Genomic DNA, 26,069 nt, shown 5'->3' with positions numbered 1-26,069 from the left:
TCAGCCCTTTACCACAAGTGACATCCTGTATTGGAAACATCACACCTCAGCTTATTCTGAAAAACCTCAGGCCATGGTAGACCTCCTAGAAACGATCTTCCAGACCCAGAAGCCCACCTGGGGGGACTGCAAGCAGCTCCTTTTCACGTTCTTTAACACTGAGGAGCACATTAGAGTAGTAACAGAGGCTCAGAAGTGGCTCCAGACCCAGGCCCTGGCAGGAATATTAGATACAGACAGATGGGCCAGGGAGGCCTTTCCAGATGAGGAACCTGATTGGAACCCGAACTCAGAAGATGGAAGGGCCAGGCTAGAAAGATATCAGCTGGCCTTTCTCCAGGAGGTCAAGGCCGGAGCCAAGAAGCCCACCAATATGGCTAAAATCTCTGAGGTTTTCCAGAAGCCTGATGAAAGTCCAGCAGTTTTCTATGAGAGACTGTGTGAGGCATACTGGATCTATACCCTCTTTAAACCTGAGTCCCTGGAAAGTCAAACCATGGTAAATGTCACTTTTGTAGGCCAAGCCCAGCCTGACATCAGGAGAAAATTACAGAAGCTGAAAGGGTTTGCAGGAAAAAATGTTACCGAACTGCTAGAGATAGCAAATAAGGTTTTCATCAATAGAGACAGTGCGGCAAGGAAGGAGGAAAAAAAAAGAATACAAAGAAGGGCCAATATAATAGCAGCGGCTTTTAAAGGCTCAGGCTCCCAGACAGATCAGAAAGGGAAGCAAGAATACAGATCAGGGGGGAAAAGGAAGAGTGAGCCTGAGATGAGACCAGTGTGCCTATTGTAAGGAAACAGGACACTGGAAAAATGAATGTCCCAAATGGCAAAGTAAGAAAATTGGGCCCTCTTTTCTGCCCAGTGGCTATCAACCAGAGCCACCTGAAGCAGATCTCATTGGGCTAGCAATGGCTGATTCCGACTAGTACAGACCGGACTCTTCAGCTGGGCCCCCACGAGCCCATGGTCAGAATGAAAACTGGGGGACACAGAAAGTATCACCTCTCTCGGGAAAGGAGGTCACCATTATTGGAGCTACTGGGGACCAGACCCGTACACCATTCTGCCAGCCTCATTGATGCCAACTTGGCGGCCATCAAGTAATTCATGAATTCCTGTACTTGCCAGACTGTCCAGTGCCTCTAATGGGTAGAGACCTTTTAGCCAAAATGGGGGCAGAAATCACTTTTGCTCCAGATGGCTCAGCACAGCTTCACCTAGGTGAGATCTTCCCAATGATCCTGTCCTTAGCAGTGACAAGGGAGGACGAATGGAGATTTTATACTTCCCAAAGTCCTCACCATTAGGACCTGAATTAGAGAAAGAATTTCTGCTGATCTGGGAAACCTCTGGGCCTGGCTAAGGACCATGTCCCGGTGCTAATTGACTTAAAGCCTGGGGCACAGCCTGTTAAAATCAGCCAAAATCCAATTCCAAAGGAAGCACACCTAGGGACCCAGGTCCACTTAGACCAGCTGCTCCAGTGGGGACTTCTTACATGATGAAAGGGGGCTCCTAATGGCTGGAGGAAAAGGAATAAAAAATCAGAGTGAGATTTTAAAGTTACTAGAAGCAGTATGGGAGCCCAAGGAAATAGCCATCATCCATTGCAAAGGTCACCAGAAAGGGAAAGACTCAGTATCAGAAGGAAACCAGCGTTGCTGATGCTGCAGCCAAGCTGGCTGCTAAAGAACAAGTGGCACCGTCACAGATCATGTTGGTCCCCGAATTACCTGAACCTCCAAAATACACTCCTCAGGAAGAGGAATGGGCCCAGCAAGAAGAGGGCAAGGGAACGAAGGAAGGCTGGTGGATACTCCAAGATCATAGGGTCTATGTCCCAGAACAGTTAGCCCATAAGGTAGTACTTCAACAGCATGAACTTACTCATCTAAGGAAGACTGCCCTAGAAGCTTTGTTAGGCAGATATTACCTAATTGCCCGTCTTCCCTCCCTGTGTGCCTCAGTCTCTCAATGCTGCCTCCTCTGTGCTCAGAACAATGCCAAACAAGGTCCCGTGGGACCGATAGGAGTTCAGTGCTCTGGGAAAGCTTCCTTTGAGGACTTAGAAGTAGATTTTAGAGAATTAGGGCCTAGCAGAGGAAATAAATATCTGCTAGTCTTTGTTTGCACCTTTTCAGGCTGGGTTGAGGCATATCCCACTCGAACCAAAAAGTCAAGAAGAAGTCACTAAGGCATTGCTGAAGGATATGACGCCTCTGACCATAGGGTGCGATAATGGCTCAGCCTTTGTAGCAGAAATAGTACAACAGGTAGCCAAGGCTTTAGGAATTCAATGGAATCTACATACAACTTACAGGCCTCAGAGTTAAGGGAAAGTAGAGCGCATGAACTGGACTCTAAATCAGACTATGGCTAAGCTATGCCAAAAGACAACCTTACCCTGGACAGATATCTTGCCTCTTGTACTCCTTCAGGTATGCTGTGCCCCAAGGGCCAGGGTAGGTTTCTCTTCCTTTGAAATTCTATATGGTAGACCAGTGATGGCGAACCTATGACATGCATGTCAGAGATGACACATGAACTCATTTTTTGGTTGATTTTTCTTTGTTAAATGGCATTTAAAGAAATAAAATAAATATCAAAAATATAAGTCTTTGTTTTACTATGGTTAAAAATATCAAAAAATTTCTATATGTGACACAGCACCAGAGTTAAGGTTTTTCAAAATGCTGACACGCTGAGCTCAAAAGGTTCGCCATCACTGTGGTATAGGGAACTTAAAAATCCAAAAGCAACTAAAGGGACTTGGAAAACTGTCTTTGAGATCCACAGATGGGTTATTGAATGATTACCCATCTCCCTAGGAACAGCTGTACACTCTTATAAACCTGGAGACCAGGTTTGGATAAAAGACTGGAAAAAGGAGCCCCTCAAGCCTACTGGAAGGGACCCTATCCAGTCATGTTAACCACCCCCACAGCTCTCAAGGTTGCAAGACTGAACACCTGGATCCACCACTCTGGGGTAAAGGCAGCCCACCATTAGAGTGATGCCCAGCATGAGTGGAAGGTGACCTCTGACCAGAAACACCCCCTGGGGATCACCCTCAAGAAGACAGCGGACCTGGCTGATTAACCTGCTCCAAGGAATTCAGAAACACCCTGTTGAATTCTTTCTTACACCAATCTTTCCTTCTTATCTCCTCCTAAAGTCAATATGCTCTGGTATTTCTGGGTAATCATTGTTTTTATCTTTCTAATAATTCTCATTTTGTCTTTTTATGAGTGCCGCCAGAACCTGAGGCTAGTACCAAGAGGAGAACTCCTCTGCCATTGCTGGGACACAGAAGCACCATAAAATTACTGCTTCCTACACAGCAAAGGAATAAGATAAAGCTAAGGCTATTTCTTTTACTATTACTGAACTATCTTAATCTCAACCACTCTCAGGTCTACACCCTGCCTCTTAAGGATCTCCTAAGCCCTCACTACCTCTCTCAAACCCTCAACGTAATTCATCACCTCCTTAACCGGACCAACCCTGGGCTGGCTAAGGACTGCTGGCTCTGTCTTCCCCTCTCATCTACAAGCTACACAGCAGCCCCCACCTCCCTGCCTGCATGGTCTGATTCTAGTCTGTCCTTCTATTATAAAGTACACAGAGGACCTCCATTTCAACTTATGTGCCTCAATGAACTCTATGACTTCCAAATCACAGGGATGACAAAAGGAACACTTATAGGCAGGGCCCTTCAGCTGCTCTAAACTTATCTAAATGATATAACACCACACTGATCCAACAAGGTTCCTATCTTTGGACTGGTAACCATTAACACTGCCTTAGCATTTCAGTCACCCCTTTGCATCAGAAGGCAACTCCCTGAAGGAGATGCTTTGGGACATCTTGATCAACGCCTCTGCAACTTTACTCTCGACCTAAAACCTGCTTCTAATTGGGCTAACTATGTTGTCATCCAAACAGCTCCTTTTTTGAATCCTGTTCAATTTTCAGTGGGGCCCACCATTTCAGCGGCCTTCCCAACCACCGACACCTCTCAGGTCTGTTCAGGCCAACCCCGCACCTGCTCAAGGTTTCACCCATGGCAGGATTGCACATTGAACCGACAGGCCTCATGTCGTCGCCTCCCTTCCCATGGGCTCACACACTCTAAATTCTGGGTAGAGATTGACAGGAAATTTATTTTCTTTGAAAACACCACCTCTTGGGCTACACAAAATAATCCTCAAGATCCCTTTCAACCCCTTACAGGGGCAACCTTGGCAGGAACTCTGTCTGGGAATAGGAGAATAGCAAGCTCACACACCTCTTTGCCATTGAGAATACCATCTGTCTGGAGACCCAGAAAATTTTCTTCCTCTGTGGCACCAATACCTATCTCTGTCTACCTGCCAACTAGACTGGGATCTGTACTCTGGTTTACCTAGCCCCCAAAATAGACATTGCTCTCAACAATCAGCCATTGCCTGTCCCAGTAACATACCATATCCAATATAAAACATACTTCATGAGGGCCCCAATAGATCTGGACAAAGTAAGTTGTAAACATTCAGAAAATGTTTGTAAACATGCAGTAAGTTGTAAAACATTCAGACCCACTTTGATCTTTGCCATTAACAAAACATGTGATTCATAGGTCAAAATATCAATAGTAACAGGAGATTGAAAGAAGTTTATTCAGGCCATTTTCATTGACCATAAAAATTTCAAGTTTTCCATCAGGGAAATAACAGGTGAGGTGGTGAAAACATCAGGAGAATTAGAATAATAAGTGGAGCCTGTAGAAGTACAGCCTGGATTTCTGCTGTGATCTCATGATACAACTTTAACAGGTGAGGAGCACCTTCTTATGTATGACCAAAAATGTGGTTTCTTGAGATGGAATCTACTCTTAGAAAGGATGCTGAGAAGATTGATGAATTGACAGCAACATTTTAGAACATTACCTAAACTTTGATGAAGAAGTGCAGGTTTAGAGAGTACTACTCCAATTTTAAAAGAAGTTCTACTGTGGATATAATGCTATCAAACAGGCTTGCATTCTACAGAGAACTCATACATGAGCAGAAGATTAAGTTGATATGGCAAACGCTATTGTTGTCTTATTTTAAGAAATTTCCACAGCTACCCTGACTTCAACAACCACCAGTCTGAGCCAACATCCGCCATCAACGTTGGGGTAACACCCTACATAATCAAAATGATTATAACAGTGAAGTTTCAGATGGTTATTATCAGTTTCTAGCCATAAAGTATTTTCAAATAAATACATATACTATTTTTTTGTAGATAAAATGCCTTTGTACACAGAATATAATTCAGTATAGTGTAATCATCATTTTATACACTTTGTGAAACCCCAAATTTCATGTGCCTTGTGTTTTGTGATATTCACTCTATTGCAATGGTCTGGTACAAAACACAAAGTATCTCCGAGGTCTGCCTGCACTTAAGGCAAGAATTTTTTTTTTATATATGTTATTGATTTTTTACAGAGAGGAAGGGAGAGAGATAGAGAGTTAGAAACATCGATAAGAGAGAAACATCGATCAGCTATCTCCTGCACATCTCCTACTGGGGATGTGTCTGCAACCCAAGTACATGCCCTTGACCAGAATCGAACCTGGGACCCTTCAGTCCGCAGGCTGACACTCTATCCACTGAACCAAACCAGTTTTGGCAAGAATTTAACTCATTAAAGAAGGGTATTTATCAAAACGTTTCTCCGTGTAATAGTAACCTACAGGTACTTTTGTTCTTTAAGTTTCAGGCTTAATTCAATTCCAAAAGGTGAATAAACTGAAATCTTTTATTTTTAAAATTCTTCTTACCAAAGAATTCCATTGATTGTATCTTCAGTGGACTCATTTTTATGTCACGTGGAGGTGCATCTGTTGAGTGTTCTGCATTAGCCCCCACTGAAACATAGATTTAAAAGCACGTCATTGTGATCATTTACATACAAATCATTTACACAGGAATATATATGTTTCCATGAGTGTGCATATATGTTGGTTGTATCCAGCATATCAAAATTTTGTTGAGATTACTTGATTGCAAATTCATGAAAACATATATTGGAACAGATGGAATAAATATGTCAGCCATATTATGCTGATCTTCAGAGACCTTTAGTGACATCTCCAAAATCAAATAACCAGGAAATGGTAAAATAGATAAACATTTCAGAAGCTATGTCTCATAATTCCTTAAACACAACTTATTCCATATAAATCCTTTTTATGGAAATTGAAATCATCCCAGTGAATTTATGATCATAAAATTACTTGCAGGCTTGCATTAAATGCACACTCTTTCTGTAGGGATGTACTTCATGAAATAGAACATCACTGTTTGTTTCATTGTTTATTTATTTGTTTTTCACTAACTGACATGTTCCACACCACCGACTGTACAGTCACAGAAACTTACCATGAGCCAGAAATGCATTGACTCACCAGGGAACATTTTAATTCCCCATTAGGTTTTGTAACTATAAAGCATGTAGATAGCAATGAGTAAGAGAATAGAGACATTGATCAGATTGAGAAAAAAATGCTTTGTAAGGTTCCTTTGCATGGAGACCTTGTGACATGCAAGGAAGAAATTGTTAAGTTTTCAGCAGTACCAGGATACTGGTTGGATCCATTTCACCGAAGTTTTCATATGATTCAATGTTTTTCCTACAATTACCAACGAATAATTTGGTCCAGTGACAAAAAATGCATGAAAGTGGTGAAAGAGAAATTAGCATTGTGGCAGGGATAACTTGGATTCAGGAATTAAAAAGGACTTCTGGGCCAACAATGTATGGAGTGGAAGTCAGTTCTAGTGGACCCTGCAAGTGTAGTTGGAAAGATCTCATGATCCTGACACTGCACAGCAGACCTCTTGCTTTGAAGCAGTGGTTCTCAACCTGTGGGTCGCGACCCCTTTGGGGGTTGAACAACCCTTTGACAGAAGTCGCCTAAGACCATCTGAAAACACATGTATAATTACATATTGTTTACAGTAGCAAAATTACAGTTATGAAGCAGCAACAAAAATAATTTTATGGTTGCGAGTCACCACAACATGAGGAACTGTATTAAAGGATCCCCGCATTAGGAAGGTTGGGAAAGTTTGAAGTAATGCCTGAGCCCATGAAGAAATATAAAAGGTCGCACTATGACTCTTCCTGCCAACAAATACCATACCACCTTCTTTACAGAGAGTGTCCCAGCTGTGGTATTATTATACAGCTGGCCCATATTGGGCAAAAGAAGAAAAGGTCATTATTGATTAGAAACATCTTGTGAAAGATACAGGAGGTAGAGCAACACAACCCTGGGCAACATTAGCCAATATATTTCAGATGCTTTGGTTTTTCTCCATTAGGATTAAGTAAAAAACACCACTTCAGAAGAATCAAGTATGCAAAGTATACTAAGATAAGCGGGAGCCAATCAGAATAGGCTTTGAGGGGAGAAATGTTGGAGAAACTTATGGGAAGAATCACAATTTTCTTACCATAAACATCTTTCCATTGTTTTAAACTTTCCTTAATGTCTTATTATTTGTAGGTCAGAGAGCTATTTTTAGCAATTATGTAGGCATACAATACATTTTTCCCATATAAAGTGTGAAATTTAATGGGTTATTAAAATTTATACTCAGAGTTGTATAACTACCAACATTGATAATTTTAGAACCCATTTCAGATTGTTACCTAATAAATACCCAGGAGATCTAGAAATGCTAATCCCATATTGTTCTCTTACTTCTTTCCCGTTTCTGTGCTACTATTACCCACCTTATCAGTGAGGGATCCATTCCAAGATAACCCAGCGGATGGATGCTTGAAACTGTGGATTGTACCAAACCCTAAATATATTCAGAGCTTTCCTATATAAACTTATCTCTGATACAAATGCTGGCTTCTCTTTGGTATATCCAAACTGCCAACATCTCTACTCTGCATGTTGGGGCCAGTATGAAGTAAAATCCTGTTTACTTGAACATAAGCACTGCAATACTATGACGGTGCTTACCCATGTGATAACTGAGAAGGCTACTGAGTGACAAAAGGGCAGGTAGCGTTATCAGAGTGAATAGGCTGGACAAAGGGATTATTCATGTTCTGGGTAGGACAGAGGAGGATGGCATGAGATTCACCATGCTCCACAGAATAGTGAATAATTTAAAACATGAATTATTTATCATTGGCATTTTCCATTTGATATATTCCATTCCTGATTGACCATGAATAACAGAAATTGCACATATGAAAACTGCAGACAGTGGGAATGATGGTACTGAATATACCTATGATAAAAAGTTATACTTATTTTTATATAACTGGGGCCCTCTGAAGCTAAGAGAAGAAAGAGGAAAAAGTGTATATTTACAAATTTCTTTTATGTTAAACTTCTTATTTATAACCAGAGGCCTGTTACAGGAAATTTGTGCATGGTGCGGGGGAGGGGGGGCAACCTCAGCCCAGCTTGCACCCTCTCCAGACCAGGACCCCTTGGGGGATGCCCAACTAACTGATTCTGGGGATCAGGCCTAAACCGTCAGTTGGACATTCCTCTCACAATCCAGGACCGCTGGCTCCTAACTGCTCACCTGCCCGAATGCCTGATTTCCACTAAGTGCCCCCCATAGCAGCCTGATTACTCTTATCCACCTCTTCCTAAAGGCCTGGTTGCCCCCAACTGGCCCCTCACCAGCCTGGTCCTCCCTAATTGCCTTCCCCCACAAGTCTGGTCGCCCCTTACTGCCCTCCACCCCTTGCCGGCCTGGTCATCCCCAACTGTCCCCTGCTGTCCTCGGAACCTTTTACTGCCCCTCCAATGGCCTGGTCACCCCTTACTGCTGCCCCTGCGAGCCTGGTGACTCCCAATTGCTCCCCTCTACTGGCCTGGTCGTCCCTAACTGCTCCGTCCTGCCGGCCTGCTTGCCCCTTACTGGTCCTCTTGCGGCCTAGTTGGCCCCTACTGCCCCTCTGCCAGCTTGGTTGGCCCTTACTGACCTCCCTACTGGCCTGGTACCCCCAACTGCCCACCTCTGCAAGCCTGGTTGCCCATACAACATGCTATTCAGTTGTTTGGTTATCCCTCACTAATCCCCCTGCAAGCGTTGTCCCCCCATGCAGCCTGCTGTTCGGTCATGGTGGCCCCTGGCATTTTATATATATTAGCATTCTGGGCCCTCCTCATTAGCACTTGCAAATTGGAATTAAAATATTCTATGTCATCTTATTGAAATACATTGGGATCCACACACATCACTTTTGTGCTGCTACCGTGAAAGGTATTCATTTTATATATTTTATGGGCACCAAAATACAATGATGCACATCATGTTTATGCAATTACTTTTTGAATCAACTACGGAGAAAAAAGCATGCATTCTTACTGTCTTTTGGAACTACATAATTCCTTAAATCCATGCTCTTTTAGAAGCTGGATTCATGTAACTGCCAGAAGTAAATTGCTTTCAACATTAAAAAAAAATTCTTTATTGTTAAAGCAGATCTGCTATCAAACAGATCCCCATTGCTTGGATTCTTCTCTCTTTCTTTCTTTCTTTCTTTCTTTCTTTCTTTCTTTCTTTCTTTCTTTCTTTCTTTCTTTCTTCCTTCCTTCCTTCCTTCCTTCCTTCCTTCCTTCCTTCCTTCCTTTCTTTCTTTCTTTCTTTCTTTCTTTCTTTCTTTCTTTCTTTCTTTCTTTCTTTCTTCCTTTCTTCTTTCTTTCTTTCATTCTCTCTCTCTCTCTCTCTCTCTCTCTCTCTTTCTTTCTTTCTTTCTTTTCTTTCTTTATTTTAAAAAATTAGAATCCCTTTTTCTAACCTTCACTCTGAATGATAGTTTGGCTAGATATAAGAATTATAGTGATGTTTTGCTATTAGTACTCTGACTATGCCATCCCACTGCCTGTACTCATGGACAGTTTGTGATGTAGAGTCAGCTCTTCATCTTGCCAGGTTTCTCTTTTCTATGATGAGTTGTTTGCAGTTGTGGGTTGTATTATCTTCTCTGTCCTTCATAATTTTACCAAGATGGGTCTGCCTGCATATTTCATTGTACCTATTCTACTTAGATTTCATTGAGCTTGGATGTGCAGATTGATATTTTCATTGAATATGTTTGAAAATATTCAACCGTTATTTCTTTCAATGCTTTTCCTGCCCCCTTCCTGCCTGCTCTACTTTCACTCTTCCCATTATTTCAAGTGTAGAGATTCTTTCTTCTGACAATTCCAATCTATTCCTGTGTCACTATAATGCATTTTATCTAACAGTTATTCGAATTTCAATATAAAAATCATCAGTGTTTTTCTTTTCATATATCATTCTGTCTCTCTCTTGACATTTTTATTTGATGAGAACTAGCCACCTATGGTCTTTTCTCTATTAAACGTGGGGTTCTTTATTTAATATATTTACAAATTATAGGAAAACCTACAACTGGAATGCACGCAAAGATTTGTTCTGGTCTGCTTTCTTCCTATGTAGAGTTCATACTTGCTGTTCCTTTACATGTCTCATATATTTTAGGGTAAAACCTGTGCATTTTAGGGAATGTATTGTAGCAAACCAGGGTACTAGGTTCCTCCCACTGCATTAGGAGTCTTGTCATTGTGTGCCTGGTCATTGACTGAGTGATGAGGTTGTCTTATTTCAATTTTTTCTGAAGTGTCTTTCCCTGCAGTGTGAAGCTCCTAGTGCTGTTCCTGTTATGGCATGAACTTTGGGGCATGAACACGATCACCATTGGATGACTACTGTTTTAAAACCCTCTCTTTCAGTGTCTCCTTCCATGATTCTCCCTTAACCTGCCTATTTCCTTTGCTACCACATCAAAGATGGTGACAAAGCCTGCTAGCCACTGGTCTGCCAGAACAAGAAGCAGTAATTTATACCCTAAAGTGTATTAAAAAGGAAAGAACACAGGTTGCACCATCACCGAAAATATTAGAAATTTTTCCCGGTATTGTAATCACATGGAGGGAATTAATAAGCAATACAATGTCTGTTTTCTAAATTCCTCTTCTAATCCTTTCTTAAGGTAAAGTTTCTGCATTTGCAAATACAAAGCAACTAATGAATTGGGTCTGAAAAAAAGTGAGTAAAGTGGCATTTTAAAGGCTTCCATCAAGCAAATTTCAAGCTCACAATAGCATTGGTTTTTTGTAGATGACTGTAAGGAGATGAATCCTAAAACAGAAATTATGCATCTAAGTACATGTTGATGGTAACTGCTAGCATTCTAGTAATTATAGGAAGAAATTGCGGAGAAGTTTTATTATGTAAAATAGCATATAGGTACTATAACTAGACTTGAAATATTCTTGTTCTTACCAGCATGGTGCATTGATTGTTTCTTGGCTTCCCCAGTGATTATACCTCTTCCAAAATCGCTGGGTAAGTGTTCTGTATCAGTCTCTATAGAATAAGCAGTTCAAAATCAGTCTTTAAAGGCAAATATTAACACGTGTGTGTGCATTCCTGTGTGTGTGTGTGTGTGTGTGTGTGTGTATTGCTTTCTATGTATAATTGTGTTTGTTACTACTGCTCCCTTAATAGCATTTTTTCACTGGAAATGGATTGTACTGAAGTATCTGTATCTGAAATAAATACCTTAAAATCCTTACAGACATTAGCCATCACATAACCCTCATTGCACAGAGGCTTATACATGTTCAGTGATTTGACCAAGGTCTCATATCCGACTAATGACAAAATTCAATCACAAACTGATGTCTCATAATTCTTTAACGGGTCTTTTCTCATAACCTACACGCTGTTTTGCAAATTTCCATCATCTTAGAGAGTTTATCTTAATAACATAACTAAAACACACACACTCGTTTCTATTGCAAGGATAAACCTAGTTGGTGCAAGTCCGAACAGTATTCCCCAAGTCAGGTTGCAAACAATGGTCATCCTAGTCACAGAACCTTCCTAGGAGGCAGGAATTCTTAGACTTCTCCATGAATATATCCATGTCCTCACCCTCTTTTTCATTCTATAGGTGTGAAACTGTTACGCATTGGCTAGCTTTGGAAAAGAATAACAGGTCATTTGTGGACAGAGGTAAAGCTTACACCCTCTTTAGTGTTAAAAGCACCTAGACCTTCTAGCTGGGAATAATGTGGGTAATTTGCAATATTGTGAGCATTGGTATTGAGTCCCTTTACATTTGTGTCTTTAGGTGATTTTCACCTTTTGATGGATTTGGAAACAACTCTCTAGGCCCAATTACAGAAAAACTATAATGAAATTTAGTTGAAACAGTGCATGTTGCAAAAAAACCTTTATAACTATTGTGACTCTGAATCGGCAACTGGGTAAATTTTCTGTGTAATAATACTACTATTACTAATAATAATTTATTGCAAATGGAATTGAGATGGAAATGTAGATATCATAGACTGGAAGCCTTGTTTTGGCACAATGCTTGAGTCCATGAATATAACCATGGTATACTACAATATAGTATAAGTATCACTTTTGTACATTCTTGGAAACCCAAAATGTCATGTTGCTTGTTTGTTTTTCTTGTTGTTGTTGTTGTTTTGTTTGTTTGTTTTTTGATAGTCACTCTATTGCAATGCTCTGCAACCAAACCCAAAATATATCCAGGTATAAATGTACTTATAGAAAGAATTGACCTAATTAAAGCAAGGTGTTGATAAAAAATTTCTCCATGTAATAATAAACTTGAGGTACTTTTTTTTTCCAAGGTGCACACTTAATTCAATTCATTGTACATTTCAACACCAGAATTTGCATTAGTTTTCTTTTAATATAAATTTTTGTCTCTTGGTTGATACTCTGTTTGATGAAATATGCTAACCGAACCTTCTTTTTTCTTTGAAAATATTGCATTTTTTACTAAATAAATATTTTCCACAAACTTACATCAAGCAATTAATTAGGTCCCTCTTTCCAACAGCATTTGCATATCTGAGATCCATTTTGGAATTCACAAAATGTCAAATATTTCCATTAGTATTACAGTTGTTATGGTTACATGTCCATAATTATCTTTGCTGTTGCATTGTAATTTTTCTAGCGTACCTCATACTGATGCTGTTGAAATAACCTATTTATAATTTAAGAGTAAAGGAGTTAATGAGAGACCAGATAATATAAGCATGCCATTTATAAAGATCTGCCTAAAAGCGGCATTTAATACTTTCTGAGTCTGCTCCCCGCTGATTGATGGGCAAGGGACTGGGCAAAGGCAGGTTCGAGGCATGGCCAATAGGTCTGGTTGGCAAGGGAAAATGCTTTGCTGTCCATCACAGCTGGCCAGAATGGGCATGGTCACTGCAAGTAGGTCAAACCTGAATATTTAAGCTTTGAATCAGATGAGCTCACTGGGTTCCTGGCTCTCCTATGGCACAGGATGCACTCCCCTTGGCCAGTGACTCATGGACATGTGGACCTACACACAATGAACTAATGAACTTTAATTAGCTTGGTTGTGATCTACAACTGGCTGCAACATGGATTGGAAGCTCTGGGATCTGTCCTTGTTTTTAGGTCTGCTGGAGCCCACAGCTGCCCCTCTTTCAGGACTGGCTTAAGGGGGATGGTACTTTGCAACTGGAGGAATGTAACTCCACATAATAAAGCCTTTCATCACATTTCATTATGCCCTGTGGCTTCTCAAAATTCTATATTCAGTGGTACACCAAAAAACTGACTCGCGTGGGTGACAGAAATTTGATTCCTCTGTTAACATCTACTGGTGAGAGAATCTGTTAGGGACATATATAGAATATTGGGGCTAGCTATAAGAAATATTAATCATGCTCTGCTAACCATGATTGTTTTCCTCTGAGTAAAGAAATCATATTCTGATCTGGCTGGGATCTGGGAGGTAAGAACTGCCTATTATCATAGAAAGATTAACAATCTTGTTGCCCAAACAATGGAGACCCTGAGGAGCCCACCCCCAGCACACATTGCCTGTAATCTTTAACCATTATGCTCATCCTTAACTTATTTTGCCTACTCCCCCATGTAATCTTTGTCCTACCCAATATACGCAGCTGGTTTATGCAGGGGGAGAGGGGATTTCAGAGCAGATTTTTGTGGATGACCTGCTGCTCTTCCATACTGCCAGCATTATTGGAATAAACACTCATATATGATTCCACCGTACCTCTGCTTAATTGGCTCAAATATTGACAGTTAACCTGGACCCATTATTTGTCTGGTTTCATAATCTGGTGACCCAGATACAACCACCAGGGATGCCACTTGCTGCCTGGATTGGGGGTTTCTGGGGCTGAGGTCTGGAACTTTTATTTCCAGTGCTGCCAGGAATTTTCCTGTTTCATGTCCCAGCCACAACCCCAGCAATCCCCATCAACTCAGCTAAGACCTAAGTTGAATCAAGCATTTTTGTACAACAGGAGAGGCATTTGCTGTCTCTCACCTGGGCTTCTTTGTAAGGCATTGGGTGCATTTATTGTGTATGGCAAGGGAGGCATTTACTGCCTCTTGTCTTGGGGAGCCTGATCAGCTCCAGGTGGCAAGAAACCTCCAGTGGTCCTCGCATAATCTGCAAGCACATAGCCTGACCAGCTTTGGGACAAGAGACATGGCTCTGCTTCAGTGTTTTCTCTTAAATACAGGGCAGTCTAAGGTTTCAGTGGCTGGGCAGACAAGGAGAATGGTGTGAAGCTCTTGTCTGTGGGTTTTGTATGTCTATATATCTATAATAAAAAGGCATAATATGCTAATTTGCCCGGATAGCCGAATGACATTGACGTCATTCTGATCGTCCTTCCAGACAAAATTGCAATGGCGGGGTCCAAGGCAGTGGTGGTTAGGGGCAATCAGGCAGGCAGGCAGAGTGGTTTGGGTGATAAGGCAGTCAGTTGAGCAGTTAAGGGCGATCAGCCAAGCTGGCAGAGTTCTTGCTGGCGATCAGGCAGGTAGGCAGTGGCCTTTAGAGGTGATAGACAGCCAGGCAGATGTTGTTAGGGGTGATCAAGCAGGCAGGAGAGTGGTTAGGGACAATCAGGCAGGCAAGCCAGTGGTTAGGGGTGATCAGGCAGGCAAGGCAGAGTGGTTAGGGGCAATCAGGCAGGCAGGTGAATGGGTAAGGGTGATCATGCAGGCAGGAGAGTGGTTATGGGTGATCAGGCAAGCAGAGGCTGTTAGGGGTGATCAGACAGGTAGGTAGAGGCCATTAGGGATGATCAGGCAGGCAAGCCAGTGGTTGGGGTGATCAGGCAGACAAGCCAGTGGTTAGGGTGCTATGGCAGGCAGGCGAATGGGTAGGGGTGATGAGGGAGGAATGCAGAGTGGTTAGGGGTGACAAGGCAGACAGGCAGGCCAGTGGTTAGGAACCAGCAGTCCCAGATGGTGAGAAGGTGCAGGCCAGGCTAAGGGAGCCCCTCTCCCACTCCCCATGCACGAATTCCGTGCACTAGACCTCTAGTATTTACATGAGTGTCTCTGCTGAAAGTTGTTTTGTGTCTCTTTATTGTTGGGTTTGATTTGTTTAAAGATGTGTCATCCCCACGTTGCTGAGGGCCCTAGCTGCTTATGGGCAGCTGAACTCATGGCAGGGATTACAGGAATTTCCCAGCAGCTACTGAGAATTTTTAATCTTGGGTATCTCCCTGCTCTTCTTCTCAAGGCACCAGCTGCCCCAAATGCTTAGCTAGTGAGAGTTTTCTGTCTGTAATGTAACTTTGGTTACAGATGTTCTTTGCTTGCTCTCTTCACTTTTGGGGACTTAGTTCACACCTCACCATTTTATGAAAACAGGAGATCCTCTCTGTCTCTGCTATTTGGGCTTTGGCCACTCAGACCACAGGTCATTTGCTGGGCTGGGTTAGTGTGAGATAAGATTCTAAGGCTAGACTTCATCTGGTGACTAGTACCACTCTGGCAGCGCTTGCCCAGCACTCACCCTCACCATGGCCATAGTCTCAGAGCTCGCCTGCATCTACTAGTCCCTGACTGAGGATAAGATAAATGCCCTCATGAAAGCAGCTGGTGTAAAAGTTGGACCTTTCTGGCCAGGCTTGTTTGCAAAGGCTCTGGGCAATGTCAATATTGGGAGTCTCATCTGCAATGTAGGGGCTGGTTGACCTGCCCCTGCAGCCAGTGCTGTACCAGCAGGAGGTCCTGCCCCCTCCACCTCTGCTTCTCCAGCTGAGGAGAAGAAAGTGGAAGCAAAGAAAAAAGAATCTAAGGAGTCTGATGATGACATGGGCTTTGGTCTTTTTGACTAAACTATCTCTTTTTGTAACATAGTCAATAAAAGCTGACCTCTGTTAAAAAAAAAAAAAGATTCTAAGGCTAATGTTCCAGTCAATCCTTTAGGAAGTACTCATTCATTTACTTTAGGGCTTGCTTTTATTTCTGTTTTGAAATAGGATAAGATCTCTTCTAATATGCAAGATTTCACTTTGCTCCATTCTATTCAGAAAGAAAAGTATGCAAAATAAACCTTTTAAACTCCCCAAGTTTATCTCCTAGAGGGCAAGCTGAAGAAGTGTCAGTGGAGGGACACTCCCTCTTTGTGAAGAAAGAAAATAGTAAAGTATTTGGTAACTGAAAACTTTGGAGTTTTGCTGGGTTAAACATTAACATTTTTTAAATATCTAGGTATTTTGAAATAACATTATACTTAAATTTTAATTAATCTGAGTTGGCCTACTTTTGGCTTCTTATTACAGAGAATCTAGGGGGTAGATTTTAATCTGTTAATAAATATGTCTTCTATTTTATTTGAAATATATCTCTTAAAATGTGAGTTTAGTGGAACTCTGAGAAATATTTATTACTTACTTGTCACTTAAAATTAAGGTTTTAAGTGTCAAGAATTCTAAATAATTGTAAAGAAATTATGTAGATTTGGTAATAGGAGGCCTGAAGTGTGGTAATAGATTTTGAAGAAAACATGAAATTGAGTTGTTCTAAAGCTGTTTTTGTTTTTTTTTGTGTTTTTTTTTTCTGAATGGGTAGCAGGGTTTGTGAACCTTGTAGAAAGATTGTCAAGAGAAATCTTAAAAGGAAAATTATAGGTAATCTGAATTAATAAATGTCATTAGATTAATAAGCTAGTACAGAATTTGTTTATTCCTTAACCAGTCTGCTAAAATGGAAAATATCATTCCTGTATTTGCCCGACAAGCAAAAATTCTATTCATTAATAAAATTGTTATATATTATGTTATAGTAATCAAGTACTTGATTACTTACAAAAAGACATTTTCTTAATTGTGGGAACTGAAATTTTACTAGCCCATGTTTATATTTAATACCCTTTTGTCACTTTGAATGGATAAAAAGTCTAACACTGTTTTATAATAATAATAATGGTATATAATCTTTTGGTAACGTAAGTTTGACAACATTCCTTTTGAATAAAACGGCAATAGGAAATTGCATAGCCAGGGAGGAAAAGTCAGTGACTGCCTCCAGGGTTTCAAATAACAGGCTGACAAAATCATGAAGATCTCATGCAACTGTTGAGTTTATTTTAAACCCAGTGCTCATTTGCCATTCTAAAAACCCTAGGACCCTTCACATCAACATTCAGTTTCCGCTGTCTGTGCTCTATGATGAGAACAACAATGCCCACTTGACCACACATCTACTTATAACACAATTTTCTAAGTATTTTGGCCACTGTTAAGACCTACCATTCAGAAAAGAGAATCTTTACAATAGATTGCCATAAATTGACCAGGCATCTGGTCACCCAAGAGTTCTGAGGGGAAGGGTATAGAGATTAATGATGATTCACACCAGCCATCACTACATCCCTTCTGAAGCACATGTGTGAAGATGAGTAATTCTGAGTAATTTCAAGTTTTATTATATGAGAAGCACATTTCAAATGCTATAGCTAGAGTGGATCCAAGATGGCAGCTAATGGGAGGGAATTCAGCAAAATAGTGTGTGAATTGGAGAGCAAAAGGAGAGTGCGTGGACATGCAGGGAGTGTCTGTCTTTGTGAGTGAGGGAAAGTTATATTCTGCAGGACTGTTGGGGACTGGCGGACCAGGCTCTCCTGGCGGGGAAGCCTCTACTACTGCTGAAATCTCTCCTGCAGCAGCCCACTCTGCTGCAGAAGCCGTGCCATCTTGAAAGGGAGACCAGCTCTGATCAGAAACCCAGCCTTACCTTCACCCAGGAAGACCTTGGATACCTCCTGGGACCTTAAAGCCACAATGCCCCGGGACCAGTTGCCTCATGTGGGAACCCAGGATCACCGAGACTCTAGCCTCCCTAATCTTTGGTGCCAAAATTTGTCTAGTGGGAGACAAGGTGGTGGCTGAACCCGCAAATGGGTCCTGCACCTTCTCACAGAGCAAATAGAAGGAACAGCTGATTTGAATAACATCCACCAAAAATTGGTGAATTAAAGATAGCTGGTGAGGCAATCCATGGACACAAAGGTCAGAGGTTACCTGGGAGTGGTAGGATTTGGGATCCAGGCTGTGGGGAGAAACACACACAGCCAGAACTAGAATCCCAGTGGGAGACTGCACTGCACCAGTTCCTCGGGCTTTGGGGTCAATGTAGCCCTTGCATGTGGAAGAGGGCCCATAGGGCTACTGGAAGTGAGGGACTCTAGATCTAATCCCATAGCCATGGGAGAGTTGCCAAGAAAGGCAGCCTGAAGTTCAATAACAGCCACGCAATGCTGGGGGAAGAAAGTCTGAGGCAGTGTGGTTGCTTTGTCTTTTTGACTTCCTTGCTTTTGCTTGCTAATCACAGTACACAGGATCTTCCAATTAAAAAAGGTCACCGAGACTGCAGGGGAAGGTGAATTTGTGGAAAATGGGGAACAGAATAAGGAGAGATGAGCAGGAAACCTGCTCTGGGTGAGCCCGTCCCTCCAACCCAGTATTAATTGGGACAGAAAGTGACCTACAAGAGATCTCCCATCAGACTATCAATTGATTACTCAAGAGAAACATATCAGTCCAGAAGGGAATGGAAGGAAATATACAAAGTCATGCTAGCAGGGTATGAATCCAAGAATACTATACCCAGCAAGGCTAACAATCAAAATTGACAGTGAAATCAGGAGCTTCACAGACAATAAAGGACGAAGGGAGTTTAAAACCACCAAACTGGCAATGCAAGAAATGCTAAAGCATCCGCTGTAAAAAGAAGAAATAGGAAAGGAAGAAGGAACACAAGGAGAGTGCGTGGACATGCAGACATAAAAGGTAAAAATGGCCACAAACAAGGACCTATCATTAATAACTTTAAATGAAAATGGATTAAATGCCCCAATCAAAAAACATAGGGTAGCTGAATGGATAAGAAAACATGACCCATATATCTGCTGCCTACAGGAGACCCACCTTAGAGCAAAGGACTCACACAGACTGAAAGTGAAGGATGGAAAAAAACATTTTCAGGCGAATGGAACTGAAAAAAAAAAAAAAAAGTGGGGTAGCAATACTTCTATCTGACAAATTAGACCTCAAAAGAAAGGCCATAACAAGAGATAAGGAAGACCACTTCATAATACTAAAGGGAGCAATTCAACAAGAAGATATAACTCTGCCAAAACCAGGTTGGCTCAGTGGATAGAGCATCGGCCTGTGGACTGAAACGTCCCAGGCTTGATTCTGGTCAAGGGCATGTACCTGGGTTGGGGGCACATCCCCATTAGGAGATGTGCAGGAGGCGCCTGATCTATGTTTCTCTCACATCGATGTTTCTAACTCTCTATCTCTCGCCCTTTCTCTCTGTAAAAAAAAAATCAATAAAATATATATATAAAAAAGAAGATATAACTCTGGTAAACATATATGCACCCAATACAGAAGGACTTAAATACATAAAAGAAGTTCTGGGAGGTATCAAGGGAGAGATTGGCGGCAATAAAGTCATAGTAGGGGACTTTAATACCCCATTGACACCACTGGATAAATCCTCTAAACAAAAAATCAGCAAAGAAACATTATTCCTAAATGACTCACTAGATCAGATGGAATTAATTGACATCTTAGGAACATTTCATCCCAAAGCCATGGACTATACTTTCTTCTCAAGTGCACACAGGGCATTTTCAAAGTTAGACCACATATTGGGTCACAAGCAAAGTCTCTCCAAATTCCAGAAGATAGAATCATATCAAGCATCTTCTCAGATCACAATGGCATAAAATTAGAAATCAACTACAATAAAAACAATGAGAAAAAAATCAAACACCTGGAGGCTAAATAGCATGCTAATAAACAATGATTGGGTTACCATAGAGATCAAAAAAGAAATAAAAAGCATCCTGGTAACAACTGACAATGAAAACACAACAATCCAAAAATCCATGTGACACAGTGAAAGCAGTCTTGAGAGGGAAGTTCATAGTTCCACAGGCTTACCTCAAAAAAATTAAAAAAATAATAAATAAATAAATAAATAAATAAATAATGGTAATAAATTATCTAACCTTACAACTCCAAGAATTAGAAAGGGAGCAACAAGAAAAGCCCTGAGTAAGCAGAAGGAAGGAAATAATACAGATTAGAGTTGAAATAAATGACATAAAGACCACAAAAACCAAACAAAAAAAGATGAATAAAACTGAGAGCTGGTTCTTTCAAAGGTTCAACAAGATTGATGCACCTCTAGCCAGGCTCACCAAGAAACAAAGAGAGCAGACCCAAATAAACAAAATCAGAAATGAAACAGATGAAGTAACAACTGACCTCACAGAAATCCAAAGATTATGAAAAAATACTAGAAACAACTCTAGTCCAACAAAATGGACTACCCAGATGAAATGGACATATTTTTTGAAAAAGCTCCCAAAACTCTATCAGGAAGAATAAAAAACTGGAATAGGCCAATAGCTACCAAAGAAATTGAGGCATTGATCAAAAATCTTCCAGCACACAAAAGCCCTGGACCAGACGGCTTTACAGGGGAGTTCTACCAAGCATTCAAAGAAAAACTAACACCATTCCTCCTCAGACTATTCCAAAAATATTCAAGAGGCAGGCACACGTCTAACCTCATTCTATGAAGCCAGCATTACCCTATTCCAAAGCCAGGTAAAGACACCACACACACAAAAAGATATCAATAGGCTAATATTCTTGATGAAAATAGATGCTAAAATCCTCAACAAAATTCTAGCAAATCATATCTAGCATTACATTAGAAAGATCATACACCATGATCAAGTGGGATTTATTAGGTGGATGCAAGAATGGTAAAATATCCACAAGTCAATAAATATGATTCATTCCATAAACAAATTGAGAGACAAAAATCACATAATCATATAAATTGATGCAGAAAAAAGATTTGACAAAATCCAACACCCTTTCTTGATAAAAACTCTCAGCAAAGTGGGAAGAGAGGGATCATACCTCAACATTATAAAAGCCTTATGTGACAAACCTACAGCCAACATCATACTCAATGGGCAAACACTAAGTTCATTTCCCCTAAGAACAAGAACAGGACAGGGATGTCCACTTTCACCACTCCTGTTCAACATATTACTGGAAGTGCGAGCCATATCAATCAGACAAGGAGAAGAAATAAAAGGCATCCAAATTGGAAAAGAAGAAGTAAAACTCATTATTAGCAGATGACATGGTACTATAGATAGAAAACCACAAAGACTCCATCAAAAAACTACTAGACCTAATAAATGAATTCGGCAATGTAGCAGTATACAAAATTAACACCCAAAAATCTATAGCTTTTTTATACACCAATAATGAACTCACAGAAAGAGAAACTAAAAACACAATGCCATTTAAAACTGCACCCCAAAATTAAGATACCTAGGAATAAACTAAACTAAGGAGGTAAAAGGCCTGTACTCAGAAAACTGTAGGACAATGGAATAAGAGATAGAGGAAGACATAAACAAATGGGAAAACATACCATGTTCAAGGATTGGTAGAATCAACATCATCAAAATGTCCATACTACCCAAAGCAATCTACAGATTCAAAGCAATCCCCATTTAAAGACCAATGGCATATTTCAAAGTTCTAGAACAAACTCTCCAAAAATTCATCAGGAATTAAAAAAAAGACCCTGAAGAGCCACAGCAATCCTGAGAAAGAAGAACAAAGTTGGAGGGATCACAATACCAGATATCAAGCTATATTACCAAGCCATGGTTCTCAAAACTGCCTGGTACTGGCAAAAAAACAGACAGATAGACCAATGGAACAGAACAGAGAACCCAGAAATCAACCCAAGCCATTATGCTCAATTAATATTTGACAAAGGAGACAAGAGCATACAATGGAGTCAACACAGACTCTTCAATAAATGGTGCTGGGAAATTTAGTCAGATACATGAAAAAAAATGAAACTAGAACACCAACTTACACCATACAGAAAAACAAACTCAAAATGGATGAAGGACTTAAATATAAGACAGGAAACCATAAAAATCTTAGAGGAATCCACAGGCAGCAAAATATCAGTCATATATCATAGCAAAAACATTACCAATACAGCTCTTAGGACAATGGAAACTAAGGAGAAAATAAACAAATGGGACTACATCAAAATAAAAAGCTTCTGCACAGCAAAAGAAACCATCAACAAAACAGGAAAGCCCACTGCTTGGGAGAACATATTGGCAATGCTATTTGAGATAAGGGTTTAATCTCCAAAATTTACAGGGAACTCATCCAGTTTAACAAAAGGAAGATAAACAATCCAATCAAAAAATTTGCAAAGGACGTAGACAGACATTTTTTGAAAGAGCACATACAGAAGGCTGATAGACATATGAAAACATGCTCAAAGTCACCAATCATCTGAGAGATACAAATCCAAACAGCAATGAGGTACCATCTCACATCTGTCAGAATGGCTATCAACAAACGACAAGTGCTGGCAAGGATGTGGAGGAAAGAACCCTCGTACACTGCTGGTGGGAATGCAGACTGGTGCAGCCACTGTGGAAGACAGTATGGAGTGTCCTCAAAATGTTAAAAATGGAATTCCCATTTGACCCAGTGATCTCACTTATAGGACTATATCTCAAGAAACTAGAAATACCAATCAGAAAGGATATATGCACTCCTATGTTCATTGCTGCACAATTTGGACACATAGCTAAGATTTGGAAACAACCTAAGTGTCCAACAGCAGGTGAGTAGATTAAAAAACTGTGCTACATCTACACAATGGAATACTATGCCACTATAATAAAGAAGAAACTTTTACCATTTGCAACAGCATAGATGGAACTGGAGAGCATTGTGCTAGCCGAAATAAGCCAGTGGAATAAAGGTAAATATCACATGACCGCACTCATATGTGGGATATAATGATCAACCTAAACTGATGCAGAAAAAGAGATCAAGGGACAAATGGCAGTGGAGGTGAGGGTTTGGGTGGGGTGGGGGTGTCAGAGATCAACCGAAGGACTTGTATGGATGCATATTAGCATAAACAATGGATATAGACTGGTAGTGGTAGTTTGCCCTTGGGGGTGGAAACAGCTGGGTGGGGTCAATAAGGGAAAAATGAGGCATATGTAAAACATTAGACATTGAAAAAAATAATAGTAAAAATAATAAAAAGAATGCTATAGCTACCATACATAATAATGGCTGAATGGATCTGGGCAAAGTAAGTTGTAAATATTTAGAAAAATTATTAACATTCAGTAAGTTGTAAAATATTCAGACCCATTATGATCTATGCCACTAACAAAACCTGTGATTCATGGGAGAGTACAAAATATCAATGGTAACACACGGTTGAAAGAAGTTGATTCTGACCCTCCTAAATGACTTTGAATATTTCAAGTTTTCCATCATGGAAATAAATGGTGAGGTGATGGAAATATCAAGAGAACTTGAATAATAAGTGGAGCCTGTAGAAGTACAGCCTAGATTTCTGCTGTGATCTCATGATACAACTTTAACAGGTGAGGAGCACCTTCTTATGTATGATCAAAGAACGTGGTTTCTTGAGATGGAATCTACTCTTAGAAAGGAAGCTGAGAAGATTGATGAATTGACAGTAATGTTTTAGAACATTACCTAAACTTAGCTGATGAAGAAGTGCAGGTTTAGAGAGTACTACTCCAATTTTAAAAGAAGATCTACTGTGGGTATAATGCTATCAAAAAGGCTTGCATTCTACAGAGAACTCATACATGAGCAGAAGATTAAGTTGATATGGCAAACTCTATTGTTGTCTTATTTTAAGAAATTTCCACAGCTACCCCGATTTCAGCAACCACCAGTCTGAGCCAACATCCGCCATCAACATTGGGGTAACACCCTACATAATCAAAATGATTATAACAGTGAAGTTTCAGATGGTTATTATCAGTTTCTAGCCATAAAGTATTTTCAGTTAAATACATATATTATTTTCTTTGTAGATAAAATGCTTTTGTACAAAGAACAGAATTCACTATAGTGTAATCATCATTTTATACACTTTGTGAAACCCCAAATTTCATGTGCCTTGTGTTTTGTGATATTCACTCTATTGTAATGGTCTGGAACAAAACACAAAGTATCTCCGAGGTCTGCCTGCACTTAAGGCAAGAATTTAACTCATTAAAGAAGGGTATTCATCAAAACGTTTCTCCGTGTAATAGTAACCTACAGGTACTTTTGTTCTTTAAGTTTCAGGCTTAATTCAATTCCAAAAGGTGAATAAACTGAAATCTTTTATTTTTTAAATTCTTCTTCTTACCAAAGAGTTCCATTGATCGTATCTTCAGTGGACTCATTTTTATGTCACGTGGAGGTGCATCTGTTGAGTGTTCTGCATTAGCCCCCACTGAAACATAGATTTAAAAGCACGTCATTGTGATCATTTACATACAAATCATTTACACAGGAATATATATGTTTCCATGAGTGTGCATATATGTTGGTTGTATCCAGCATATCAAAATTTTGTTGAGATTACTTGATTGCAAATTCATGAAAACATATATTGGAACAGATGGAATAAATATGTCAGCCATATTATGCTGATCTTCAGAGACCTTTAGTGATATTTCCAAAACCAAATAACCAGGAAAGGGTAAAACAGATATACATTTTAGAAGCTATGTCTCATAATTCCTTAAACACTACTTATTCCATATAAATCCTTTTTATGGAAATTGAAATCATCCCAGTGAATTTATGATCATAAAATTACTTGCAGGCTTGCATTATATGCACACTCTTTCTGTAGGGATGTACTTCATGAAATAGAACATCACTGTTTGTTTCATTGTTTATTTATTTGTTTTTCACTAACTGACATGTTCCACACCACCGACTGTACAGTCACAAAAACTTACCATGAGCCAGAAATGCACTGACTCACCAGGGAACATTTTAATTCCCCATTAGGTTTTGTAACTATAAAGTATGTAGATAGCAATGGGTAAGAGAATAAAGACATTGATCAGATTGAGAAAAAAATGCTTTGTAAGGTTCCTTTGCATGGAGACCTTGTGACATGCAAGGAAGAAATTGTTAAGTTTTCAGCAGTACCAGGATACTGGTTGGATCCATTTCACCGAAGTTTTCATATGATTCAATGTTTTTCCTATAATTACCAACGAATAATTTGGTCCAGTGACAAAAAATGTGTGAAAGTGGTGAAAGAGAAATTAGCATTGTGGCAGGGATAACTTGGATTCAGGAATTAAAAAGGACTTCTGGGCCAACAATGTATGGAGTGGAAGTCAGTTCTAGTGGACCCTGCAAGTGTAGTTGGAAAGATCTCATGATCCTGACACGGCACAGCAGACCTCTTGCTTTGAAGCAGTGGTTCTCAACCTGTGGGTCGCGACCCCTTTGGGGGTCCAATGACCCTTTCACAGGGGTCTCCTAAGACCATCGGAAAACGCATATATAATTACATATTGTTTACAGTAGCAAAATTACAGTTAGGAAATAAAAACAAAAATATTTTTTTTGGTTGGGAGTCACCACAATATGAGGAACTGTATTAAAGGGTTCCCGCATTAGGAAGGTTGGGAAAGTTTGAAGTAATGCCTGAGCCCATGAAGAAATATAAAAGGTCGCACTATGACTCTTCCTGCCAACAAATACCATACCACCTTCTTTACAGAGAGTGTCCCAGCTGTGGTA

General features: G+C 40.2%; 1 protein-coding gene and 1 pseudogene across 1 annotated transcript in view; one reads left to right on the top strand and one right to left on the bottom strand.

The window, feature by feature from the left end:
* Nucleotides 1-1,041: 1,041 nt before the first annotated feature.
* Nucleotides 1,042-26,069, bottom strand: part of LOC139010900 (coiled-coil domain-containing protein 7-like) — a 61,688-nt gene continuing 36,660 nt past the window's right edge. The window contains exons 5-8 of the mRNA XM_070415992.1: nucleotides 24,670-24,756; nucleotides 11,332-11,415; nucleotides 5,820-5,906; nucleotides 1,042-1,163 (exon numbers count right to left, since the gene is read on the bottom strand). Coding sequence (XP_070272093.1) covers nucleotides 1,042-1,163; nucleotides 5,820-5,906; nucleotides 11,332-11,415; nucleotides 24,670-24,756 — 380 coding nt within the window. The remainder of the gene's footprint in view (nucleotides 1,164-5,819; nucleotides 5,907-11,331; nucleotides 11,416-24,669; nucleotides 24,757-26,069) is intronic.
* LOC139019866 (large ribosomal subunit protein P1 pseudogene) lies at nucleotides 15,918-16,241 on the top strand (annotated as a pseudogene).

This window comes from Myotis yumanensis, unplaced genomic scaffold (genome assembly GCF_028538775.1).
Source record: "Myotis yumanensis isolate MYYU_CA2020_CCGP unplaced genomic scaffold, mMyoYum1.0.hap1 SCAF_1, whole genome shotgun sequence".
Lineage (NCBI taxonomy): Eukaryota > Metazoa > Chordata > Mammalia > Chiroptera > Vespertilionidae > Myotis > Myotis yumanensis.
Note: the sequence above shows the minus strand (reverse complement) of the source record. Positions and strands in the feature narration are given on the sequence as shown.